We start from the raw sequence: 18,676 nt of genomic DNA, 5'->3' as shown, positions 1-18,676 counted from the left end.
CATTGCACAGAAGTGAGGTCTTAAACCCTTTTTTGGTTGACTTTTATCTTTAGGTATTTTCCTTTACTTTTAATGTTTGACATACAACGCAAGGTTGAAGATGAGCTTGGATGATACAAAATACTGAGCGGTGCAGCCCAACCAATAAATTAGCAGAGAAGTGTATCTGCTAACATCAGCTCATCATTGATATTGTTATCAGTGGGTATGAAGCAGATGAGTAACAAGAGATTGCACAACAGAAATATCAAAGATAATGTTAAGGTTATAGAGAAACAGTGTCATCATTATATTTATGACCCAGAATTTTTCAAAAATAATTTTAGCTCATATATACTGTTGTTATTACTTTTTTTTTTTAAACTCTCAAATATCAATATCAGTACCAGCCTTAAAAATCCAGTATAAATTTTTAGAAGCTGGGATTAGCAAAGGTGTGGCATTTTATTTTAATATATTTTATAAATAAATACATTTGTATGTATTGATTATGTTCTGCTTATCTTGTTAATTTTCTAAAGGTCTAAATATTATATGCTAAGTGAAAAAAAAAACAACATTTATTATGGGGTAAAGTTACATTTGTGTATAAATAACTTTATCAATAAAATCATGGCTCATTCTGAGCTGATGGTGGCGCTGTAGCAGATAAGAGCCTAGAAATGAACCCGGAAAGAAAACAAAATAAGTGCCTACTACAAACAGCATGGTGGCCCCCAGGACTGTGCCATGCAGGTTGTAGAAAGGCTGTTTCTGGTTAATTAATCGCAGTTTATCCGGTCAGATATGGGTTTGTTTTAACCTGTGAAGACATCACTAGGTGAGGAAGACGCCATGTTGGCATCGGTGCTTGGCAGCATGACAGCAGCCTCCAGAGGGAAGGTCAGGTCTCTGGCGCCTCTGAGCCGGAGACTGTCCTCCAGCCAGCGCGGCCCCCCGGATACAACCCAGCATCCTCCGCCCGAAACCTCCGCTCTCCTCCCGGACAGCGAGCCGGCCGCGGCGGGGGAACGGAGCTTGAGGCGCCGGAAGGACCCCAGCGACCGCTCCGTGTTCCTCTTCCCCGGGCAGGGCAGCCAGTTTGTGGGCATGGGTAGAGGACTATTAAAGTACCCTAACGTTAAGGAAATGTTTGCGGTTGCACAGAAGATCCTCGGGTACGACCTGCTGTCTCTGTGCCTGCAGGGGCCCGAGGAGGAGCTGATGAAGACGGTGCACTGTCAGCCGGCGGTGTTCGTCACCTCCCTGGCTGCGGTGGAGAGGCTGAGCCGGGAAAACCCCAAGGTAGCTGTCAGATAACCCTGTGATTACTGTGATAACAGGGTATTGCACCTTAATAATAACGCGATAATTAGTGTTGAAAGAGGTATTTAGACCCTTTTATTTAACTAAAACATGGGAATACCACAATATAAAAATACTCAATTGCAAATAAGTCATTCAAAGGTATTTATGTGGCATGACCCTTTAAGGCTGCAACTAATTTTATTTTATGAATTAATTAATCAATTCATGATTTTTTTTAATTATTATTTTTTTTAATTAAACGTTCAGTCTGTAAAATATTGGAAAATATATATTTTTTTGCCCATGATTGTATCTGTCTGACCAACTGTTCAAAACCCAAAAATGTTCAAAAAAAAAAAAAAACTAAGGAAAGCAGCAAAAGGTAACATTTCAGGATCTGGAGCCAGATAACATTTGTCATTTTTTGCTTAATGAATTACTTAAACAACCAATTGTCAACCTACAGGCCGTTGAGACGTGTGTTGCCGCTGCAGGTTTCAGCGTTGGAGAGTTTGCTGCTCTGGTGTTCGCCGGTGCCATGAACTTTGCAGAAGGTAACCTGACATATGTCCACAGCTGGAGCTCAGTGGGAGACACAGCAGTGTCGGTCGGTACTGATTATTGCTGTGTTGTTGTAGCCCTGTATGTGGTGAAGGTGCGTGCAGAGGCCATGCAGAAAGCGTCGGAGCTGGCTCCCAGCGGGATGCTGTCGGTCATCGGGAGGCGTCAGGCTCACTACAGGTATGCGTGTCTGCAAGCCAGAGAGCACTGCAAGAGTCTGGGGCTTGAGGAGCCGGTGTGCTCTGTGGCCAACTACCTGTTCCCTGACGGCAGGGTCATCGCAGGACACCAACAGGTAGGCAGCATATACCAAAGCTGCAACCGCCAGTTATAGGTGGGACTTGTCTCTGGGCTTCTCCTGTGATTTCTCTGTCCTCAGAGCTGTGTTGTCTCCCCAGGCTCTGGATTTCCTCAAGCAGAACTCAAGACGCCTGGAGTTCATGAGGACCAAGCTTCTCCCGGTCAGCGGAGCTTTTCACACTGAGCTGATGGCGTCGGCCAAAGAACCCCTCAGAGAGGTCCTCAGGCAGGTGGAGGTCAGTCCGACTGGCTTTAAGCCACTTCACCCCTTCATGGTCTTATTTATTCTCATACATGCAACTCCACCCTTTACTCAACCCCACCCTCTCAACATGCATACATGGTTCAATGGTTAAAAGAACATATTTATTTTTAATATGGTCAAACAATAGTAAATACCTACTGTAAAAATGTGCTAATTCACCTTTAAGACAGAAGTAATTTATCTACTCCTCCTGCTATTTACGATGACTTATGTTCCTCCTGTTCAGGTGCGGCGCCCCGAGATCAACGTGTACTCCAACGTTGATGGCAAACGTTACATGAACGAGAGCCATGTGCGCAGGCAGCTGGTGAAGCAGCTGGTGTCGCCCGTGAAGTGGGAGCAAACTATGCACGAGATCTACGAGAGGACGCAGGGAGAGAAGTTCCCTCACACCTACGAGGTGGGCCCGGGGAAGCAGCTCGGTGCCACGCTTCAGATGTGCAACAGGAAGGCCTTCAAAACATACACACAGGTGCCAGTCACCGCTTACGAAGACTGATCCTGCAGAGGTGGATCGGACGAAAGCAAAGGACACAAGGCGCGTTAGACCTGCGAGCTCCTGTGGTTGCTTCTTCGGGTTTTGTTTGTGTATTACTGTGTAATTAAATCGAATCTTTTTTTATTCACGAGACTGCAACAGTTTGTCGTCACGAATTTTATTTGCATCACATGAAAAGCAGTTTCAAGTCTGCAACAGAAAGTCCAGCTCCCTTCATTGAACATTAACCCAGGCTACATATCATCTGTAAAAAATGTTGGCCTCTTAAACCAGTAAGAAACTAAATCAGGACACAAAAGACTGCAGGCCAGCAACAGTCCAGTCGTGGAAACGTGCTTTTTGACAACTGTGAACCAACATGTCACTGCTACAGTATGCAGACCAACTCCTTAGGCAAGGGTGTAAAACTGATTTAAATAATATCCACAGGCCCTGATAAGTTTTACAGTGTTTTTTTTTTTTTTTTTTAACTTGTTTCCAGTTTTGTTGCCCTATAAGTTGTTCACAGTCTTCAGTCCCAGCTTCAATACAGCTCATTAAAACAGTATAAAAAGAGAAGTCAAAGTAAACAGCAGAAATAAATCAGTTAGCAATAATTGTCACTCGCTTGCAAACAATTTTTTTTTTTTTTTTGTCAAATGTATAATGGCCAAAAAGACCTGCTCATGGCCCTTTAGGCTTTCGATTCCTTCCATAGTGCGCCAAACAGGGTGACTGCAGCCACCAGTGCCACAGTCACTAGGGCCCCTCTGGTCCAGCCAGTGCAGGTTATCGGTTTAAAACTGGACACCTGTGAAATGAAGCGCAGTGAGTCAAGCTTGAACCACATGTTCAACGTCAAAAAAAACATGGAATTACTTGTGTCTCAATTCTGAGCAAATGGGACATTTTGTGCACAGGAAAGATGTTTTTCATGCATCTAAATTATGCTGTCTGATCATAGCTTAGCACCAATGACTAAGCATGTCGTGTTTTGGATCTCTCCACGTGCTAATACAGGCTGCGTGGGCGTCTAATAAGAGTGATAATCAGTGTCTTAGGCATTTGAAAATACATAATAAATATAACCACGTGCTAATTGTACAGATATGGTGTTCTATGTTAAAGTGAATAACATTTTGATTTATTTTTTATTTTTAAAACAATATCAATTTAAAGATAACAGTTCAAGCTTACAAGCGTAATTGTACATCACAGTGGATCACAAAAAACAAATAATACTTCCTGCCTTTTCAAAAATGTCATCTTAAGTTGCACCCTTTCTTCTTCTGCAATGGTTTAATCGCACCCGATTGGAGTGGTGGGGCCTAGCAAACAGTCAATTGAGACACATGTATAATGCCACAGAAAACCAGTGTTACCCAGGCTGTCCAGGCCTCAGCTCTAAAGATCCCCTGCCCAGGCGCAGTGCTCGCTATCCAGGTCTTCAGTGCAGCAGAGAGACCCTGGAATTCCCATAACCGTCTGTGGATATCCCTGGGACAGAACAACACCAGGTTACAGCCAATCACGTAAAGATCGGATGAGTGGAATATCATGAAAAAATCTTTTTTTTTTTTTGTCTTCAGATTTTTTACCGATAGATGGTCCTGGTCAGCGTCTGAACGGGTCTCAGCATGTGTAGAGGAGTCGGTAGCCTGTTTAGCTGTGTGCTGGTCCACTCCCGGTCCAGCTGGTCTCCAATCACAGCCAATTGGTGGGCAAAAACACGTGCAGTCCTGTCATCGATTCTAAAGCAGGAGCAGGCAGAGGTTTTATTCAGCTACTTCGATTTTTACATTTTTCTTGTTGGATTTATCATATTGTGTCACAAAATAAAATCCATCTGCGATCCTCCAAACAAAAACCTTTTTTTTTTTGTTAGTGTTTATTTTTGGTACAACTGATCCCACATAGTCTGTTGCCTGAGCCTCAGTCTGTCTGAATCGTGTGTTGTTGTTGTTGTTGTTAACAGTCACACTAGTGTGGCAAAGGACCTTTGCTGTACCTGCGGTTGATGTCGAACGGGATGCCAGTGTCCACCTCGCCAGGTCCAGCCTGGAGAGAGACGACGCGCCTTGGCTGTCTTGTTTGTTCCACCATCTTTGTTTACTGAGAGGAGAACCAGCAATATGCAAATTATTCATATTGGTATATGTGAAATAAAAGTACCCAGAGCTTTATTATCCATGCAGGGCAGATAATGGCTCCGTGGTTTGACAGTGTCTGTGTGTTATCCTTGCATGACTCCCAACGGTCATAAACAGGCTGTGTAAATATGGGGTCATGTTACCAGGATGGGTGGTGGCTGTGTGACTGGGTAAAAAAAAAAAAATCCAGGTAGATAAAACAGGCTCTTCTAGGTTTGAGGAGATAACATCTGTTGGATTCAGTCCAACGATGCTAGTCCACCTCCTACTGTATACTGCAACAAAAGTGTTCTCGCTCCCAAATGAAAATCATGTTTAGGACTAGTTTACACAGAAAACTGTACATCTCATCTACCTTTCTCATTATACGCTTACATATGACTTGTTATTTTCTGGCTTTCCCTAACAGTCAGGCCTTCAACATGTTTGCAGCCTCCTACGTGCACCTGTCCTCAGGTCAGTTCCTGTTGTGTTGGCAATCGTGTGCCTGAATGCAAATGTTCCATTTCCATAACTCAAATCCAGCAAACTGCCTTTTTACTCTCACCAAGAAGAAATAAAACATCGCCGAATCTGCTCATAGGCAGTAAATGTTTGTATATTTACAAATCCGGCTGTAATCTGGATAAATCTTTTGTTTAAGACCATTTAAAATACAAAATACCACCAAATATAACCATAAATGTGGGAACCTTGATAATATAATCATACACAAGGCCACAAAATGATACTCAGAGGACAGTTTTTGAGCATAAACCGTGTCTGTAGTAGTTTGCCATATTGTCATAACAAAGAGGTGAGGTCATCCCTCTCACCCAAAACAAACAAAGGTCGTTCTGAAGATCACACATTAGATTACTCATTAAGTCATCTGAAATTAATTAGGAATTACAAACTTGATTAATAATTAACCAGTATATTGTATCATGTTGGAAGAGAATCGTGTTAGATGTTAATCTTAATGTGAACGCTCCCGCCCTGACAGTAAACAGGTGGGTGTAAAATAAAAAAAGAAGGTAAAAACCTACCTTTTTTGGAGATTAAAATGGACGCCGCCCTGTAATAGATTCAAAGACATTTTTTTTTTTTTTTAATATACTGGATATATCAAAATAAAGGAATAATCATAAGGTATTTTCCTGTACTTACAGCAGCGTCCTTTAATCTTGCTGCTCTCAGGTAACTGCCACCAGTGTGATAGGCCACGCCCTTTACCTGCTGCTGTCGGCGACCACTGAGGAGCGACTAGATGATGCGTCACATGTCGTCAAGTAAAGTGACATCACTTCCAAAACAGAAGATGCAGTTTAATTTTGCTATAGAAAATTGATAGATTAAAAAAAAAAAAAAAAGATTCAATTTAGCTGTAAAAGTAGTAATCCCTTTTGACTGCTAGAAAAATATCAGATGCATAAATCAATTTTTATTGCATCCCTAACCAATTTTATTTTCATCATAGTATATCTAATCTATTTGTGATACCGTCACTCCCTTATGTCTTCAATTTTTTTATTATATAATACTGATGAGCAAGTGCTTTATTCTTTTATATCATAACAGTAATGCAGTTGCCTTGGTTCTTTCACTGTTTCATAAGTTTTACATGGTATTTATTAAGCAGTGTATCTTGTGTGTATACTTTATACCAAACCGATCCAAAATGGCTAAATGTGCTGTTTGGTATTTAAAGAAATTGTCTTTTTTTGTTTAAGTTAGCTAAAAGCGAGGAAGAAGTCAAGAAAAAAGGTTTAGAGTATTTCTGTCCTCCATACATTGATTTTGCAAACATTTGTTCACTCTGGGGCTTAATCTTTAAACATCTACATCTATATACGCGACAAAATCTAATTATTCAATAGTTTTCTCCAACATAAATGAAGTACCAACTTTAACAGGCATTGCATGGCTGTAACATCTTTGCAATAAATGACACAGGCTGTTCAATACTGATCCCTGCTGGCTCCCTGTGCTAATGACGCCTTTTAATGACATCATTGCGTCCTCCGTTGCTAGGTAATATTCCCAGAAAAGCCAAGCCGACGACGGTATCGTTGAATGTTTTTGACACTTTTTTCTATATCATGTTTTCCTAGAAATTGAAATTAAATCGCACAGTGAGGTTATCGCGTATACATATGTAATATAATTAATAACAGAGACTTTTATTGTGAAGAGCGGTTCGGCCGCGGTGGGCTTGTCGTCACTGTCCAGCTTCACGACGCCTGGATCAATAAATGTAGCTTGTTAGCAATAAAGAATGCTAACACGGGAGAAATGGTTTGCTAACGGCGATGCTAACGAACCGCCCCGCCGCTGTGCTTGGCTGTGAGTTCAGTAACAACAGTCTGATGAGATTGCATCACTGACTGGGTGATGTCCGCCCAGCCTCTGCAGCACTCCGGGGAGGACTCAGCAGCCCGCTAACAACCGAGCCAGCCCGGCTAGCTGATGCTGATGACTGGCTGTTTCCTGACATTGATTTGCAGGTAGGTGACTAGGTAGAAACCACGGAGGCGATGCGAAATGCTCCGGTGCACAGTAACAGCATGCATCCGTCCCCCCCTATTTACTCTGCATTGTTTTATCTGTAGTCCTGTTTGCTTTTACCTGTTGTATTGTGCTCCACCCTAGTGGGAGGCACCATGGCCGGTAAGGTGAAGTGGGTGACAGATATTGAAAAATCGGTGCTCATCAACAACTTTGAGAAAAGGGAATGGATACAAGTCACAGAAAACGAGGACTGGAATTTCTACTGGTAGGTTTTCCATCTACACTGCACTTGCATATTTACTCCTCGGACACTATTTGATGCAGGCAACATATACATGTATATATGAATACATACAGTATGTAGGCAGTGGTGGAAGAAGTACTCTTTGCACCAGTATCACAATGTCAAAGTGCTCCATAAAAGTAAAGGCTGCATTCACAATCCTCCTCACAAATCTGCTAAATGTACCTTAAGTATCAAGTACAAATACCTGTTCTGCAGAAAATTGGCCACAGCGATATATTATTATATATTATCATATTATATATTATATTATATTATATTACACGATTAGGTTGTTAATAGTGATGTGAGGTGAAGACGTACCAGTTTGGACTACTTTATACTCTGCATACTCAGGTAGCTTAGCCTAGTGGTTTCCAAACTAGAATTCAGGCCACTTCCAAAGGATCACAAGATAAATCTGAGGGGTGCAATGTATGGCTCTGAAATGAAGTGAATTAAAAGTAAGGTGCATGATATTCCTGTCTATGTCAATTAATGAGTAATAATTATATCAACAAGCTTATTTCTAGGGTCCAGAGTGTCATAATATTTGTACCCTCATGCAGGATGAGCATCCAGACCATCAGGAACGTGTTCAGTGTGGACACCGGCTACCGCCTGTCAGATGACCAGATGGTTAACCACTTCCCCAACCACTATGAGCTGACCAGGAAGGACCTGATGATCAAGAACATCAAACGCTACCGCAAGGAGCTGGAGAAGGAAAGCAGCCCACTGGCAGAGAAGGATGAGAACGGAAAATACATTTATCTAGGTATCGATTAGAGCACCGAGGGGAGGGATGAGTGTAGAAATGCACACATATTTATCTGCCCTTTTTATCTCCCTTCTTTTTTCCTCCTATAGACACATGTTTGACAAAGTTGAATTTGTTTTTCTGTTTTCTCCATGTTTTGTGCAGATTTTGTCCCAGTGACGTTCATGCTCCCGGCCGATTATAATTTGTTTGTGGAGGAGTTTCGTAAGAATCCGTCCAGCACCTGGATCATGAAGCCCTGTGGGAAGGCCCAGGGCAAAGGCATCTTCCTCATCAACAAACTGTCCCAGATTAAAAAGTGGTCCAGAGACAGCCGCACCTCCACGTGAGTTAACCACAGCCACTGAAACCTTCCCATGAAGCTGCACTGTACATAGATTTTTTTGTATTTCCTCTTTTTTTCTTTCTATTTTATGTAAAAACAAACCAAAAAGCACCTGTTGTTGCTCTATTCTCAACTTGTTTGGTGAAGTAGTCCCCCCCAGAGTAAATTGGTTAATGATCACTTCTCAATAAATGACCCAAAAGGAGGAGGAAGGCAAATCCTTTGAACATAAAAACATGTATAATCTGCCCTTTAAGTATTTGATTTCCATCCAAAACTGACAACGATTGTTCTTGTAAAACATCAGCTTCATTGTGGTTGACTGATGTTTGGTGTCTTGCTTTTTTTGCCCCAGGTTTGTAGCAGCCTCTAGTGGTAAGGAAGCATATGTCATCTCCCTGTACATTGACAATCCTCTGCTGATAGGAGGGAAGAAGTTTGACCTGCGTCTTTATGTCTTGGTGACCACCTATCGGCCTCTGAAGTGCTACATGTAAGCCCTATCTGCTAGCATAATTCAATAAATGTCTGCGTATTACGGCACAGAATTCAGCTGTAGTTAAACTATTACACAGGTTTTTCTCCAATTATTCACTAGGGGAAGGTTTTGGTAATTAATCAGTGATAGCAGTGTGTTAGAATATTCTTTAAATCTTTTTCACAGCCAGTACGACTCTCGCTGATGTGACTGAAGTTGTTTATCGAGCTCTCTCTGGTGTTTGACTCTCAGGTACAAGCTGGGCTTCTGTCGGTTCTGCACAGTGAAATACACTCCCAGTACCAGTGAGCTGGATAACATGTTTGTTCATCTCACTAATGTGGCCATTCAAAAACATGGGGTAAGTCTGTATCATGTCGGCCATGGCTAGAACGACCACATAATGTGCACAGAATATAATATATATCATATAATATATATGATACCATTGTTATAAGAATGTAGTGTTCTAAATTAGTGTTTAGTAAAAGTAAATGGGTTATATTGGATGTTAAAGGAGTATTCCACTAATCGAATATTGCACTTCCATAAAGTTAGGGATCTCAGAATCAGAGGACACAATATCCTAACTATTAGTTCCTTGGTCAAAAGTTGTGTATAATTGGTGGACTGTGCCTTTTAAATTGTAGCAGGCTAAATGTATAGTTTCACAAAACACATATAACTTCTGCTGAATTAGATCCAAAGACACTGACTGATGAATTTCGGGTAACAATGTTCCTCTCAAAATCAATGTGTAAGTCTTTTTTGCATCAGAACTCCATACAAAAGTTCCAGTACCTAGTTAGAGTGTGTGCCTTTAACGCAGGATGACTACAACCACGTCCATGGAGGCAAGTGGACGGTCAGTAACCTCCGTTTGTACCTAGAGAGTACCAGAGGAAAGGAGGTGACCAGCCGACTGTTTGACCAGATCCACTGGATAGTGGTGCAGTCCCTGAAAGCTGTGGCTGTAAGTAGACGTGACGATCAAGTTTTTTTTTTTTTTTTTTTTTTTTACTCCAAAATGATATGTGCAAAGTATGTGACAGTTCCTCTTACGTGGTGATTGACATCATAGAAATACAAGAACTTTGATAAATTTAACCAGATTATGGGACTTAAACACGCTGGATATGTTGTGTATCTTCACCATATGTCCTGTGAAAACCATGTATATCCAAAACGTCAGCTTAAAACAGTGATGCCGATATAAAATGTACATTAAACCACACTGTTGTTCCTGTTGGGATACTTTTAAAAGTGGTGGTGCAACAGGCAGGCTCACGCTTTAAAACGCACAGCTGTAAAACTACATCAGTGTGGTGACGCCTTTTTGTTTTAACAACAACAGTGCACTCAGCTTAATGCACACTTCCCTTTTCTACTTAGTGATCTGATCCACTTCCCTTCTAAGGCCTCGATACACAGGCTGCTGTGTGCTAATAGTTACGTCCACCGGTATATTTTTACTTTGCTATTTGCTAATATCCTTCCGAGCTGAATCACTCTCTGATGCATTAAAAAGTTTCCAACATATCTGAATCGCTAATTGGTCCATTCCTCTTCCTTATGTCTCCCAGCCTGTGATGAACAATGACAAGCACTGCTTTGAATGTTACGGGTATGACATCATTATTGATGACAAGCTGAAGCCATGGCTTATCGAGGTGAGTAGTTTAACAGGAGTTATTACGTACAAACACACCTACATACTCACATAAAGAGGATTTTATCGACTAAAGATTAAACTATGCTGTTTAAAAAAAAAAAATGTTTTTCTTTGCCTAGTTCCTGAAGACAACAGTTACATATTTTACCAAGCCCAGAGATGCTCAACATGCCTGCACAGTGACTCCACGTTCTTTTCCTTTGATTGTTGAGCAACTTTAAATGCCCTTGAGGTTGATCTTTGTGTGTGTGTATATTTGGATGTGTGCCTCTCTGTTTTCAAATGTGTGCTGGAGGCGTTTCTATATACACTTATATTCCAGCTGGAAAACAATGACACCTTTGTCATCGTCGCATTGTGTCTTTTTTACAGTCTGAATATTGTGCTTGTTGTGTAGCTGTCATCTTTTGCTGCGCTCATTTTGACAGCCGCACAATGAATTGCTGGGTTTCCAGGCTAGGTCTCAACTATTTCTGTTCACAGACACCGATCTGATCTATTTTGGTCGACGTTAAGTTGGTTGTAGGGCATTAACGCTCCTCAGTGACAGAGCGATAAAAACCTGTGCCACAAATCTTTTATTCATTATTCCTGCTACTTGCTCTGTTTTGGTTTGACCTTACAGTAGTTATGAAGGCATGTATGCACGTAGCCAACTCTCATAAAGGCTAATGCAGAGCAATAGAAGTCTTTGTGGTTGTATAATCCGCTCAAGGAAGTGTGTGTGTTTTGTTATCAGAATAATTGCTTCATCTCTCTTTGGGCACCCATGTAAGTTTTCCAGTGTGTATTTAGTGTTCTTCTCTGAATGTGTGTGTATGAGCACAGCTGTTATAGCACATTAGCAGCTACATTTCCTGCCTGATGAGAACCTCTGTTGGGGGATGGGAGGAAATTAAACAATGTGCTCATGCCTGTTTGGATCCCACAGTACAATACTTTTGCTCTGCCCAGTTTCTGTGAACCTGATTACTGTTTAGAATAAACTGGATCTCTGTGTGTTTTTAATGCAAAACACCCACCTTCAAATGTAAATGTGATTTCCTGCACCTCTGTGCTCCTCAGGTCAATGCCTCCCCCTCACTGACCTCCAGCACAGCTAACGACCGCATCCTCAAGTACAACCTCATCAACGACACCCTCAACATCGTCACACCCAATGGGGACATCCCAGACTGCCGCTGGAACCGCAGCCCACCCAGAGAGGCACTGGGCAACTATCAAGTTCTGTGAGTGACGCTGAAACCTATCAGTCACATTCAGACACAGTCAGCTAAGGGAGCCAGGAGCTAAGAATAGCACTCAAAAGTGAAAGTTTGACAGTTACTGAGCTGAGGGTGTCAAGTATCCATGGTAACCCCCAGGCCCTTCGATAGCTCAGTTGGTAGAGCGGAGGACTGTAGTGGAATTACCAGGTATCCTTAGGTCGCTGGTTCAAATCCGGCTCGAAGGAGTCACTTTTAACTGTGCTGTGGAAGATACTGTCCAACAGCAGCTGAACTGTTTGACTGTACACGTTTGAACTGTAACTAATTAACCAGGACTGCGAGCAACAGACATGTTTCACTGAAAACTTTACCTTGATGTTGTTTGTTAGCTTCTAAGAGTAGCTGACAAGCAGGACGTATATACGGCAACTTTTTTTGTTCATTATATTCACAAAAGAATCAATACTTTACACTTTATTGTCTGTTACTGCTTCACAAGATACATGAAAAATACTGCCACAGATCTTTTTAAGTCAGATCTTTTTAAGTAATCTTAATCTAGGCTGATATAACTGCAGAAAAATCATCAGTGTCCCTGGAGGACAGATATAATATGAGCTTTTCCTCTGCAGTTACAGCACCTGTCGTGCTTTTTTCCTATGTATATCCTTTCAAGGGCAAGTAGATGTGGTACACTGACCACCAGTGCTTGTGCTACACCAAGATCCAGCATAATTCACTGTACTTATCTGCAGTCATCCTTGTTAAAACTACATAGAGATTGATGCTTCGACTTGTCTGTGGGTTTGGCACATAGCCCTTCGATAGCTCAGTTGGTAGAGCGGAGGACTGTAGTGGAAGTACCAGGCATCCTTAGGTCGCTGGTTCAAATCCGGCTCGAAGGAGTCACTTTTAACTGAGGTGTGGAGCCACAATGTGGTTTCCTCCTCAACCAGGACTCTCTACTTTCTACTTTGTGAAACTTCCCTAACTAGAAGTTGTTAACTTGATGTTGCTGATGTCCTCGGCTGCCTACAGTTTCGTGGATCAGCTATCGTAAACATGCTATGATATTATTTGTTATATTACAATACAACAGATGCTGAAGGGAAAACAGGTCAAAACTGTGTGTTTATTTTTCAAGATGATAATGGATAGTGGTAATCACAGATATCCTTAGGTCACTGGTTCAAATCGGACTAACAGGAGTGACTTAACTGTTCACTACTGAGAGAAATAATGGTGTGAGAATGGACTGTTACAGACCTACATTTACCATGAGACTTAAACAACACATGTTTTTTACCACATGGCATATACACTCAGTTGGTAAATGATCCAAATCTGGCTTGAAGCAGAGGTTTTTGTAGCTATGCTTGCAGCCTGGCTTCAGGAATGGGCACCATGAGCCAATCCACCACTTTACTGAAATAATTCCCTGCTATTTGTACCTTCGATAGCTCAGTTGGTAGAGCGGAGGACTGTAGTGTGAATACCAGGCATCCTTAGGTCGCTGGTTCAAATCCGGCTCGAAGGAGTGACCTTTAACTGAGTGACTTGATGGTGTGCTGCATACACATAGTGAAACTGAAGCTGGTAACAGGTTAGACTAGCTCTGCTCTACAGTGCAAAACTAAACTGTAACTGACTCAGACTGGTTAACATGTGAATGTGGTTCTCTCTGTATGTTGATGTTGTGGTATGTTTTGTTAGGTTACAACTATAGGGTGATTAACACTGTGGGTAAAGATGGTCCTAAAGTGAATTTTATCCTCTTGTTTGCATTTGATAGCACAGCTGATAGAGTGGAGAACTGTTATGGCTATAATAGGCCATAATATCCTTAGGTCTCTGGTTTAAATCTGCCTTTAGGGATGAGTTTTAAATGAATGGAGGCAAAAAAAAGAGAAGAGCATTGACTATTGTGTGGAGCACAGCACCAGAGACGATAGCTGCTGAGGATGGAAAACATGTTGGTTATGTTTGGCTCAGTTGTAGCAGAAGAGGTCTTTTGTGGCAATGGCACAGATCCATGACTCACTGCATAAATCCAGTTTGAAAAAGCAGCATCTGTTAAAACAAACTGCTCAACATCTGTTTAGCACAAGGGGATCTGCCCTTCTGCCTGTTCTCTTTCATAAGCAACCAATGCCTGTTTGGTCAGCAAACCTCAGTGAATTATCGGATAAGTGGCTTTAAAAAGTTGTTTTTCTCATAAAATATTTATTAGGAAAATATTTTTATATTGTCTTACGTTCAGCTTTTCAGGTTCAGAGTTTGGCGAAGGTTAACTCTTACCCATTTGTTATTCTTCTCAGTGTCTGTCAGTGTGCTGCTGTGTTGAATACACGCTGAATTCCACTCATCCAGTCACCATTTCACCGCGTTAAGTTTTTCTTTCAAGCTGCCTCTTCTGAAAGCACCCTGACTTGTGTGTGTGGCTGCTGCAACATGAATGTTGTTAAAAGTGACTCCTTCGAGCCGGATTTGAACCAGCGACCTAAGGATGCCTGGTATTGTCCACTACAGTCCTCCGCTCTACCAACTGAGCTATCGAAGGTGTGGACACCCCCCTCACAATCCACCCACAGCTGGGTCACACTTAGACCCTTGGTGGACACAATAGTGAGGGTAATCCTCTGTGAGATAAGGAAGAGGTGGAGCAGCTGATGTTTCCCTCCTTGGAGCTACACTTCTAGCTTAGTCAAAAGTGACTCCTTCGAGCCGGATTTGAACCAGCGACCTAAGGATGCCTGGTATTTCCACTACAGTCCTCCGCTCTACCAACTGAGCTATCGAAGGGGTGGAGCTTTGATGAGCAGGCCACCTATGTATAGGACACTCTGCACAGTGCATGCTGGGGTCTTTTGACTGTGAGCCCCATTGTTGTGAGGGTGATGTGTGCTTCGTGCTTACCAGGGGGCTGTTGTTTGAGTTAAGCCCCTCGTTGCTCCATGTAAAGACGAGCAGAGGGGCCAACGGGAAGCCCCTCACATGTTTTTCTTTACTGCATTACTCCACTGACCCTCACTCCTTCTCACTGTCACCAGGTACGACGAGGAGCAGGCGCAGAGTGAGAATGCAGAGCGTGACCTCCGGAGCCGCTCAGGTCAGTCGCTGGGGTCAAAGGGCACCAAGGGGAGTGCAGGCGTCCGCCCTGCTGCTGCCACCTGGAAGTGAGGGATATTTCTGACTCCTAATGACTTCCTATACAATATTACAGGGTCCACCAGTGAGGCACAGGGGATAAAAAAAAGGACCAACCAGGCTTTTTTTAGTCCAACTGTCCAACGGAGGACTGTTCTGTCTCTCTCTCTCTCTCTCTCTCTCTCTCTCTCTCTCTCTCTCTCTCTCTCTCTCTCTCTCTCTCCACATTTCACTGACTGAGGCACAGGGGGCAATAACCCTGCCGCTGAAGGGGAGAGAACCCAACAATGGGGTCATATTTGGAGAGTTTAAAGGCTGTTTGTGTGAATGTGTAACCAGAAATGTAGAAATTACGTTGGTATGCGAGTCAGGTCAAGTCAAGTTTATTCCTAAAGCCCAGTGTTACTTGAAATCTGTCGACAACAGCAACCAAGCTCTTTATACAGACAAGGAAGAATGACCCCAATAGACCTTTGATATAAGAGTAATCTGACAGCTGGGGACAGAGAAGGAGGCACAAATGGGGAAAATGGCAGTAATACAAAAAGAAAAGACAGAACAAAATCTAATGTGAGAAAGAAGGATGAACAACCTGAACTATGCATGATTACTGAGTACCGACATTTTAACTGGACCCGCCACAGGAGCTCTGTGAGATGAACTGTATGGAAACAAAGATGTATGGGAAAAACAGTGAGAGACAAGAAATCTGACAAACACAGAAGGTATGAAGATATGATTTATTGATAGGCAGTTGATAGATAGATTGAATTAACAGAACTAAATGTATAATGGCCATTAAATTAAATGTAATAATGTTTTTTTATACGTTCATTATGAGTATGTTTATGCGTGGGGGGTTTCATTATGATTGACTGTATTCAGTGCTGAACCCTGTTGCACTTTATCACTTTATTCACTTATTTTCAAATCCAGCTTAAACAATATTCCTGCAACTTTCCTGCAGCTGCTGAATTATTGAACCACTGATGATGAATAAACAGTCACCTTTTTAATTCATGATGTGGAGCTGAACAGTATTGGGGGGGGAGGGGGGAATCATTGTGATATTTTATTTTCTTCTGGGTAAATTGCAGTATTTTAAGTTGCACCACTCACCATGAATATTAAGCATTTAATTTATGTAGAATTTATCACTAAAGCAATGATTAGGGAGATTTTTCATAAACTAAGTTGTTCAAATGTCGGTTTTCCCTTTATCGTGACACTTTGATTAAATATTTTATTGGTTGACTGAAATATAAAGTTTTTGTTCATCTTGATTAATCATCAGTTTGCTCTAAAAGAAAGGGGCTTATTCTGTCAACTGGTGAGAATAAAAACAAGAGAAAAAATCAAGCTAAATTATATTACTAATCAGATGGACTATGCTATTTGTCTTCAACATTAGTATTAAAAATTAGAAATGGGCAAGTTTTCACTTTCTGTCCAGCAGTAAAATGGTTTATATAATGTATTTTTCCTTTTTACACGGCATCTTATTTGAATATTACAAACGCATACAGTACAACGTCGATGCAGAAACTGTATCATTCAAGCCTGTTCTGATGTATAAACTTGTTTGTGGAATTAAATGCTGCTTTTGTATGACTAATGCTTGTTGATTTTGCTCTGAAATAACAAAGGGAAGGAAAATTCTTCACTGATTATGTAACAGGCCTCTTTATTTGCTCTGTAACGTTTTTTCCGTTTCTTGTTGCTTCACTATAGAGGCCCTATAGCCTTTGATGAATCTAATCTGTCTGGAGTGTAGATTAATCAGAGGTCAATCCTTCAAAAGGCAAATGACCTCTGCTCCTATGTTCTCGCTGTTGCCACGGCAGTAAAGTCGGTCCCTGCATGGCACCGCTTCTTGACCTTGGAAGTTTGACACCGCCTCACCACCAACACCACCTCGTTGTTTCCTCCTTCGTCTTGCAGCTTGTTGCTACATGTAGAAGAACGGCCGGACAAGGGAAATAAGTCATACATGTGTTGATCTGTGATCTCCAACCAAATTCCCCAAACTGTCTGATCTGTGTTAGTCATTGTCGGGCAGTGAGACGTTTACAACCTTACGTGCTCGAGAGCAAATTTACTGAGAGATGGAACAAATTCTGAAGCGTATCTAACAAATGTGAAATAAGGACCTGCTTTGACATTAGGCTGGGTTCCCACTGCTGGTTTTCTTTGTTGTGGTTATAAACTGTGCAGCTTATGTTATATACATGACGTGAAGAGCTTCTCTGTTTTTAGCTTTGAAGTAATGACATTTCTCTGTATGACAAATGCAGCATTTCAACTGGTTTTAATTTTTGTCTTCCTTTCAATAAAATATCCATATTGGTGCTGCCTTGACAAATTTTTATATTTTAAAACAGGGGCGAGTAGAAAAATTTGGGTGAAGTGGCCCTTTAAAATACTTGTAAAAGTTTGTTTATTTACAACAGTTTTGAAGTGTTTAAGTCTCATTTACAAGACAGAACCACTTTCTAAATTGTTGACAGTTCTCACATCCTCTCAGACGGCAAATGATAAAAAAGACTTAGAGATTTAAATATACTAGTGTCCATCTATGAGTGTGCATTACACAACTCTGCATTAAATATGTGTCTGTTCAGATTACAGAATAAGTTCATGGCCTCTGCACGAGTGAAGAAAGTGTCTATATTTGCAGTAGAGGGAGAAACATGGTTTTTCTCTTTATTCTTAGTCTTTATTCTTCATTGATCTTTATTCATCGCTCAGACATTGAATTTGTATTTGCAGACGCTCATCATCATATATTTGTGCATGGGGAAACACACTATCTTACAACGGTTTAGTTTGGGTAAACATGCCACGATTGCTATGTTTTCTATGACCTGTGACATAAATAAACTCTGAACTTCTGAACTTGGTCACCACAGATTGGTATTTTTTAAAACTTTAACCAAGGCTCTGAATCTAATTTTAAAACCTTTATCTTTTAGGTTATACTTTTTTTATTTATATTTCAATAAAAACCACATATAGCAAACACTCAGCAGAGAGTGCTGGTGCTATAATTAAAAGATAACATCATTTGTGGTCTGCAGTGTGCACACCGTAGGGTATTTGAAGGTGATGGGGTACATACACAATGCCAGAACTCATCACTTAGCTCACTCTCTGATGAGTACATCCTGTTTGGGAGTTTAAGAGAAATCAATAATACTCACTTTACTAATGACCCCTAGAAACCTCTCTAGGGCCCCCTGAGGTCTTCAGAC

The 18,676-nt window shown here is 41.4% G+C and overlaps 3 protein-coding genes and 5 non-coding genes across 9 annotated transcripts; 5 read left to right on the top strand and 3 right to left on the bottom strand.

The window, feature by feature from the left end:
- Window positions 1-668: 668 nt before the first annotated feature.
- On the top strand, window positions 669-3,050 carry mcat (malonyl CoA:ACP acyltransferase (mitochondrial)). Its single transcript, XM_071502313.1, has 5 exons — window positions 669-1,284; window positions 1,754-1,841; window positions 1,926-2,143; window positions 2,247-2,384; window positions 2,640-3,050. Exons 1-5 carry the CDS (start codon window positions 835-837, stop codon window positions 2,910-2,912), a joined length of 1,167 nt encoding a protein of 388 aa, XP_071358414.1. The 5' UTR covers window positions 669-834; the 3' UTR covers window positions 2,913-3,050.
- Window positions 3,051-3,053: 3 nt separating this feature from the next.
- Window positions 3,054-6,321, bottom strand: bik (BCL2 interacting killer). The gene is made up of 6 exons (XM_071502314.1): window positions 6,191-6,321; window positions 6,070-6,098; window positions 4,900-5,003; window positions 4,490-4,642; window positions 4,274-4,388; window positions 3,054-3,702 (listed from the first exon to the last, which is right to left on the bottom strand). Exons 3-6 carry the CDS (start codon window positions 4,992-4,994, stop codon window positions 3,586-3,588), a joined length of 480 nt encoding a protein of 159 aa, XP_071358415.1. The 5' UTR covers window positions 4,995-5,003; window positions 6,070-6,098; window positions 6,191-6,321; the 3' UTR covers window positions 3,054-3,585.
- Window positions 6,322-7,009: 688 nt separating this feature from the next.
- Window positions 7,010-18,320, top strand: ttll1 (tubulin tyrosine ligase-like family, member 1). 2 transcript variants are annotated; one of them, XM_071502310.1, is made up of 11 exons: window positions 7,010-7,527; window positions 7,673-7,796; window positions 8,384-8,592; window positions 8,740-8,920; window positions 9,276-9,413; window positions 9,651-9,759; window positions 10,228-10,371; window positions 10,982-11,068; window positions 12,136-12,299; window positions 15,329-15,387; window positions 15,502-18,320. In XM_071502310.1, exons 2-11 carry the CDS (start codon window positions 7,684-7,686, stop codon window positions 15,663-15,665), a joined length of 1,368 nt encoding a protein of 455 aa, XP_071358411.1. In that variant the 5' UTR covers window positions 7,010-7,527; window positions 7,673-7,683; the 3' UTR covers window positions 15,666-18,320. The 2 variants fall into 2 exon arrangements, with proteins under 2 accessions (XP_071358411.1, XP_071358412.1); XM_071502311.1 differs by having other exon boundaries at window positions 7,019-7,527; window positions 15,329-15,642.
- trnay-gua (transfer RNA tyrosine (anticodon GUA)) lies at window positions 12,437-12,523 on the top strand. The gene is given in 2 exon segments: window positions 12,437-12,473; window positions 12,488-12,523. It is a non-coding gene; the product is annotated as a tRNA-Tyr (tRNA).
- On the top strand, window positions 13,097-13,183 carry trnay-gua (transfer RNA tyrosine (anticodon GUA)). The gene is given in 2 exon segments: window positions 13,097-13,133; window positions 13,148-13,183. It is a non-coding gene; the product is annotated as a tRNA-Tyr (tRNA).
- trnay-gua (transfer RNA tyrosine (anticodon GUA)) lies at window positions 13,729-13,815 on the top strand. The gene is given in 2 exon segments: window positions 13,729-13,765; window positions 13,780-13,815. It is a non-coding gene; the product is annotated as a tRNA-Tyr (tRNA).
- Window positions 14,751-14,838, bottom strand: trnay-gua (transfer RNA tyrosine (anticodon GUA)). The gene is given in 2 exon segments: window positions 14,751-14,786; window positions 14,802-14,838. It is a non-coding gene; the product is annotated as a tRNA-Tyr (tRNA).
- Window positions 14,994-15,080, bottom strand: trnay-gua (transfer RNA tyrosine (anticodon GUA)). Its single transcript is given in 2 exon segments — window positions 14,994-15,029; window positions 15,044-15,080. It is a non-coding gene; the product is annotated as a tRNA-Tyr (tRNA).
- Window positions 18,321-18,676: the final 356 nt, after the last annotated feature.

The sequence above is a fragment of the Trachinotus anak genome, unplaced genomic scaffold (genome assembly GCF_046630095.1).
Source record: "Trachinotus anak isolate AG129_WGS33_773 ecotype Australia unplaced genomic scaffold, CSIRO_AGI_Tana_v1 ptg000018l, whole genome shotgun sequence".
NCBI classification, from domain to species: Eukaryota; Metazoa; Chordata; class Actinopteri; order Carangiformes; family Carangidae; genus Trachinotus; species Trachinotus anak.
The sequence above is the reverse complement of the archived record's forward strand: the minus strand, read 5'-3'. Positions and strand labels throughout refer to the sequence as shown.

What these genes read in the sequence shown, in the direction of transcription:
- mcat (XM_071502313.1), top strand. Translation starts at nt 835, where the DNA reads ATGTTGGCATCGGTGCTTGGCAGCATGACAGCAGCCTCCAGAGGGAAG. An exon ending in TGAGCCGGGAAAACCCCAAG is followed by an intron (nt 1,285 to 1,753) that starts GTAGCTGTCAGA and finishes GTCAACCTACAG; the next exon opens with GCCGTTGAGACGTGTGTTGC. An exon ending in TGCCATGAACTTTGCAGAAG is followed by an intron (nt 1,842 to 1,925) that starts GTAACCTGACAT and finishes GTGTTGTTGTAG; the next exon opens with CCCTGTATGTGGTGAAGGTG.
- bik (XM_071502314.1), bottom strand. Translation starts at nt 4,994, where the DNA reads ATGGTGGAACAAACAAGACAGCCAAGGCGCGTCGTCTCTCTCCAGGCT. An exon ending in CTGACCAGGACCATCTATCG is followed by an intron (nt 4,389 to 4,489) that starts GTAAAAAATCTG and finishes GTTCTGTCCCAG; the next exon opens with GGATATCCACAGACGGTTAT. An exon ending in CTGAGGCCTGGACAGCCTGG is followed by an intron (nt 3,703 to 4,273) that starts GTAACACTGGTT and finishes TTCATTTCACAG; the next exon opens with GTGTCCAGTTTTAAACCGAT.
- ttll1 (XM_071502310.1), top strand. Translation starts at nt 7,684, where the DNA reads ATGGCCGGTAAGGTGAAGTGGGTGACAGATATTGAAAAATCGGTGCTC. An exon ending in CTGGGCAACTATCAAGTTCT is followed by an intron (nt 12,300 to 15,328) that starts GTGAGTGACGCT and finishes CACTGTCACCAG; the next exon opens with GTACGACGAGGAGCAGGCGC. An exon ending in TGACCTCCGGAGCCGCTCAG is followed by an intron (nt 15,388 to 15,501) that starts GTCAGTCGCTGG and finishes ACAATATTACAG; the next exon opens with GGTCCACCAGTGAGGCACAG.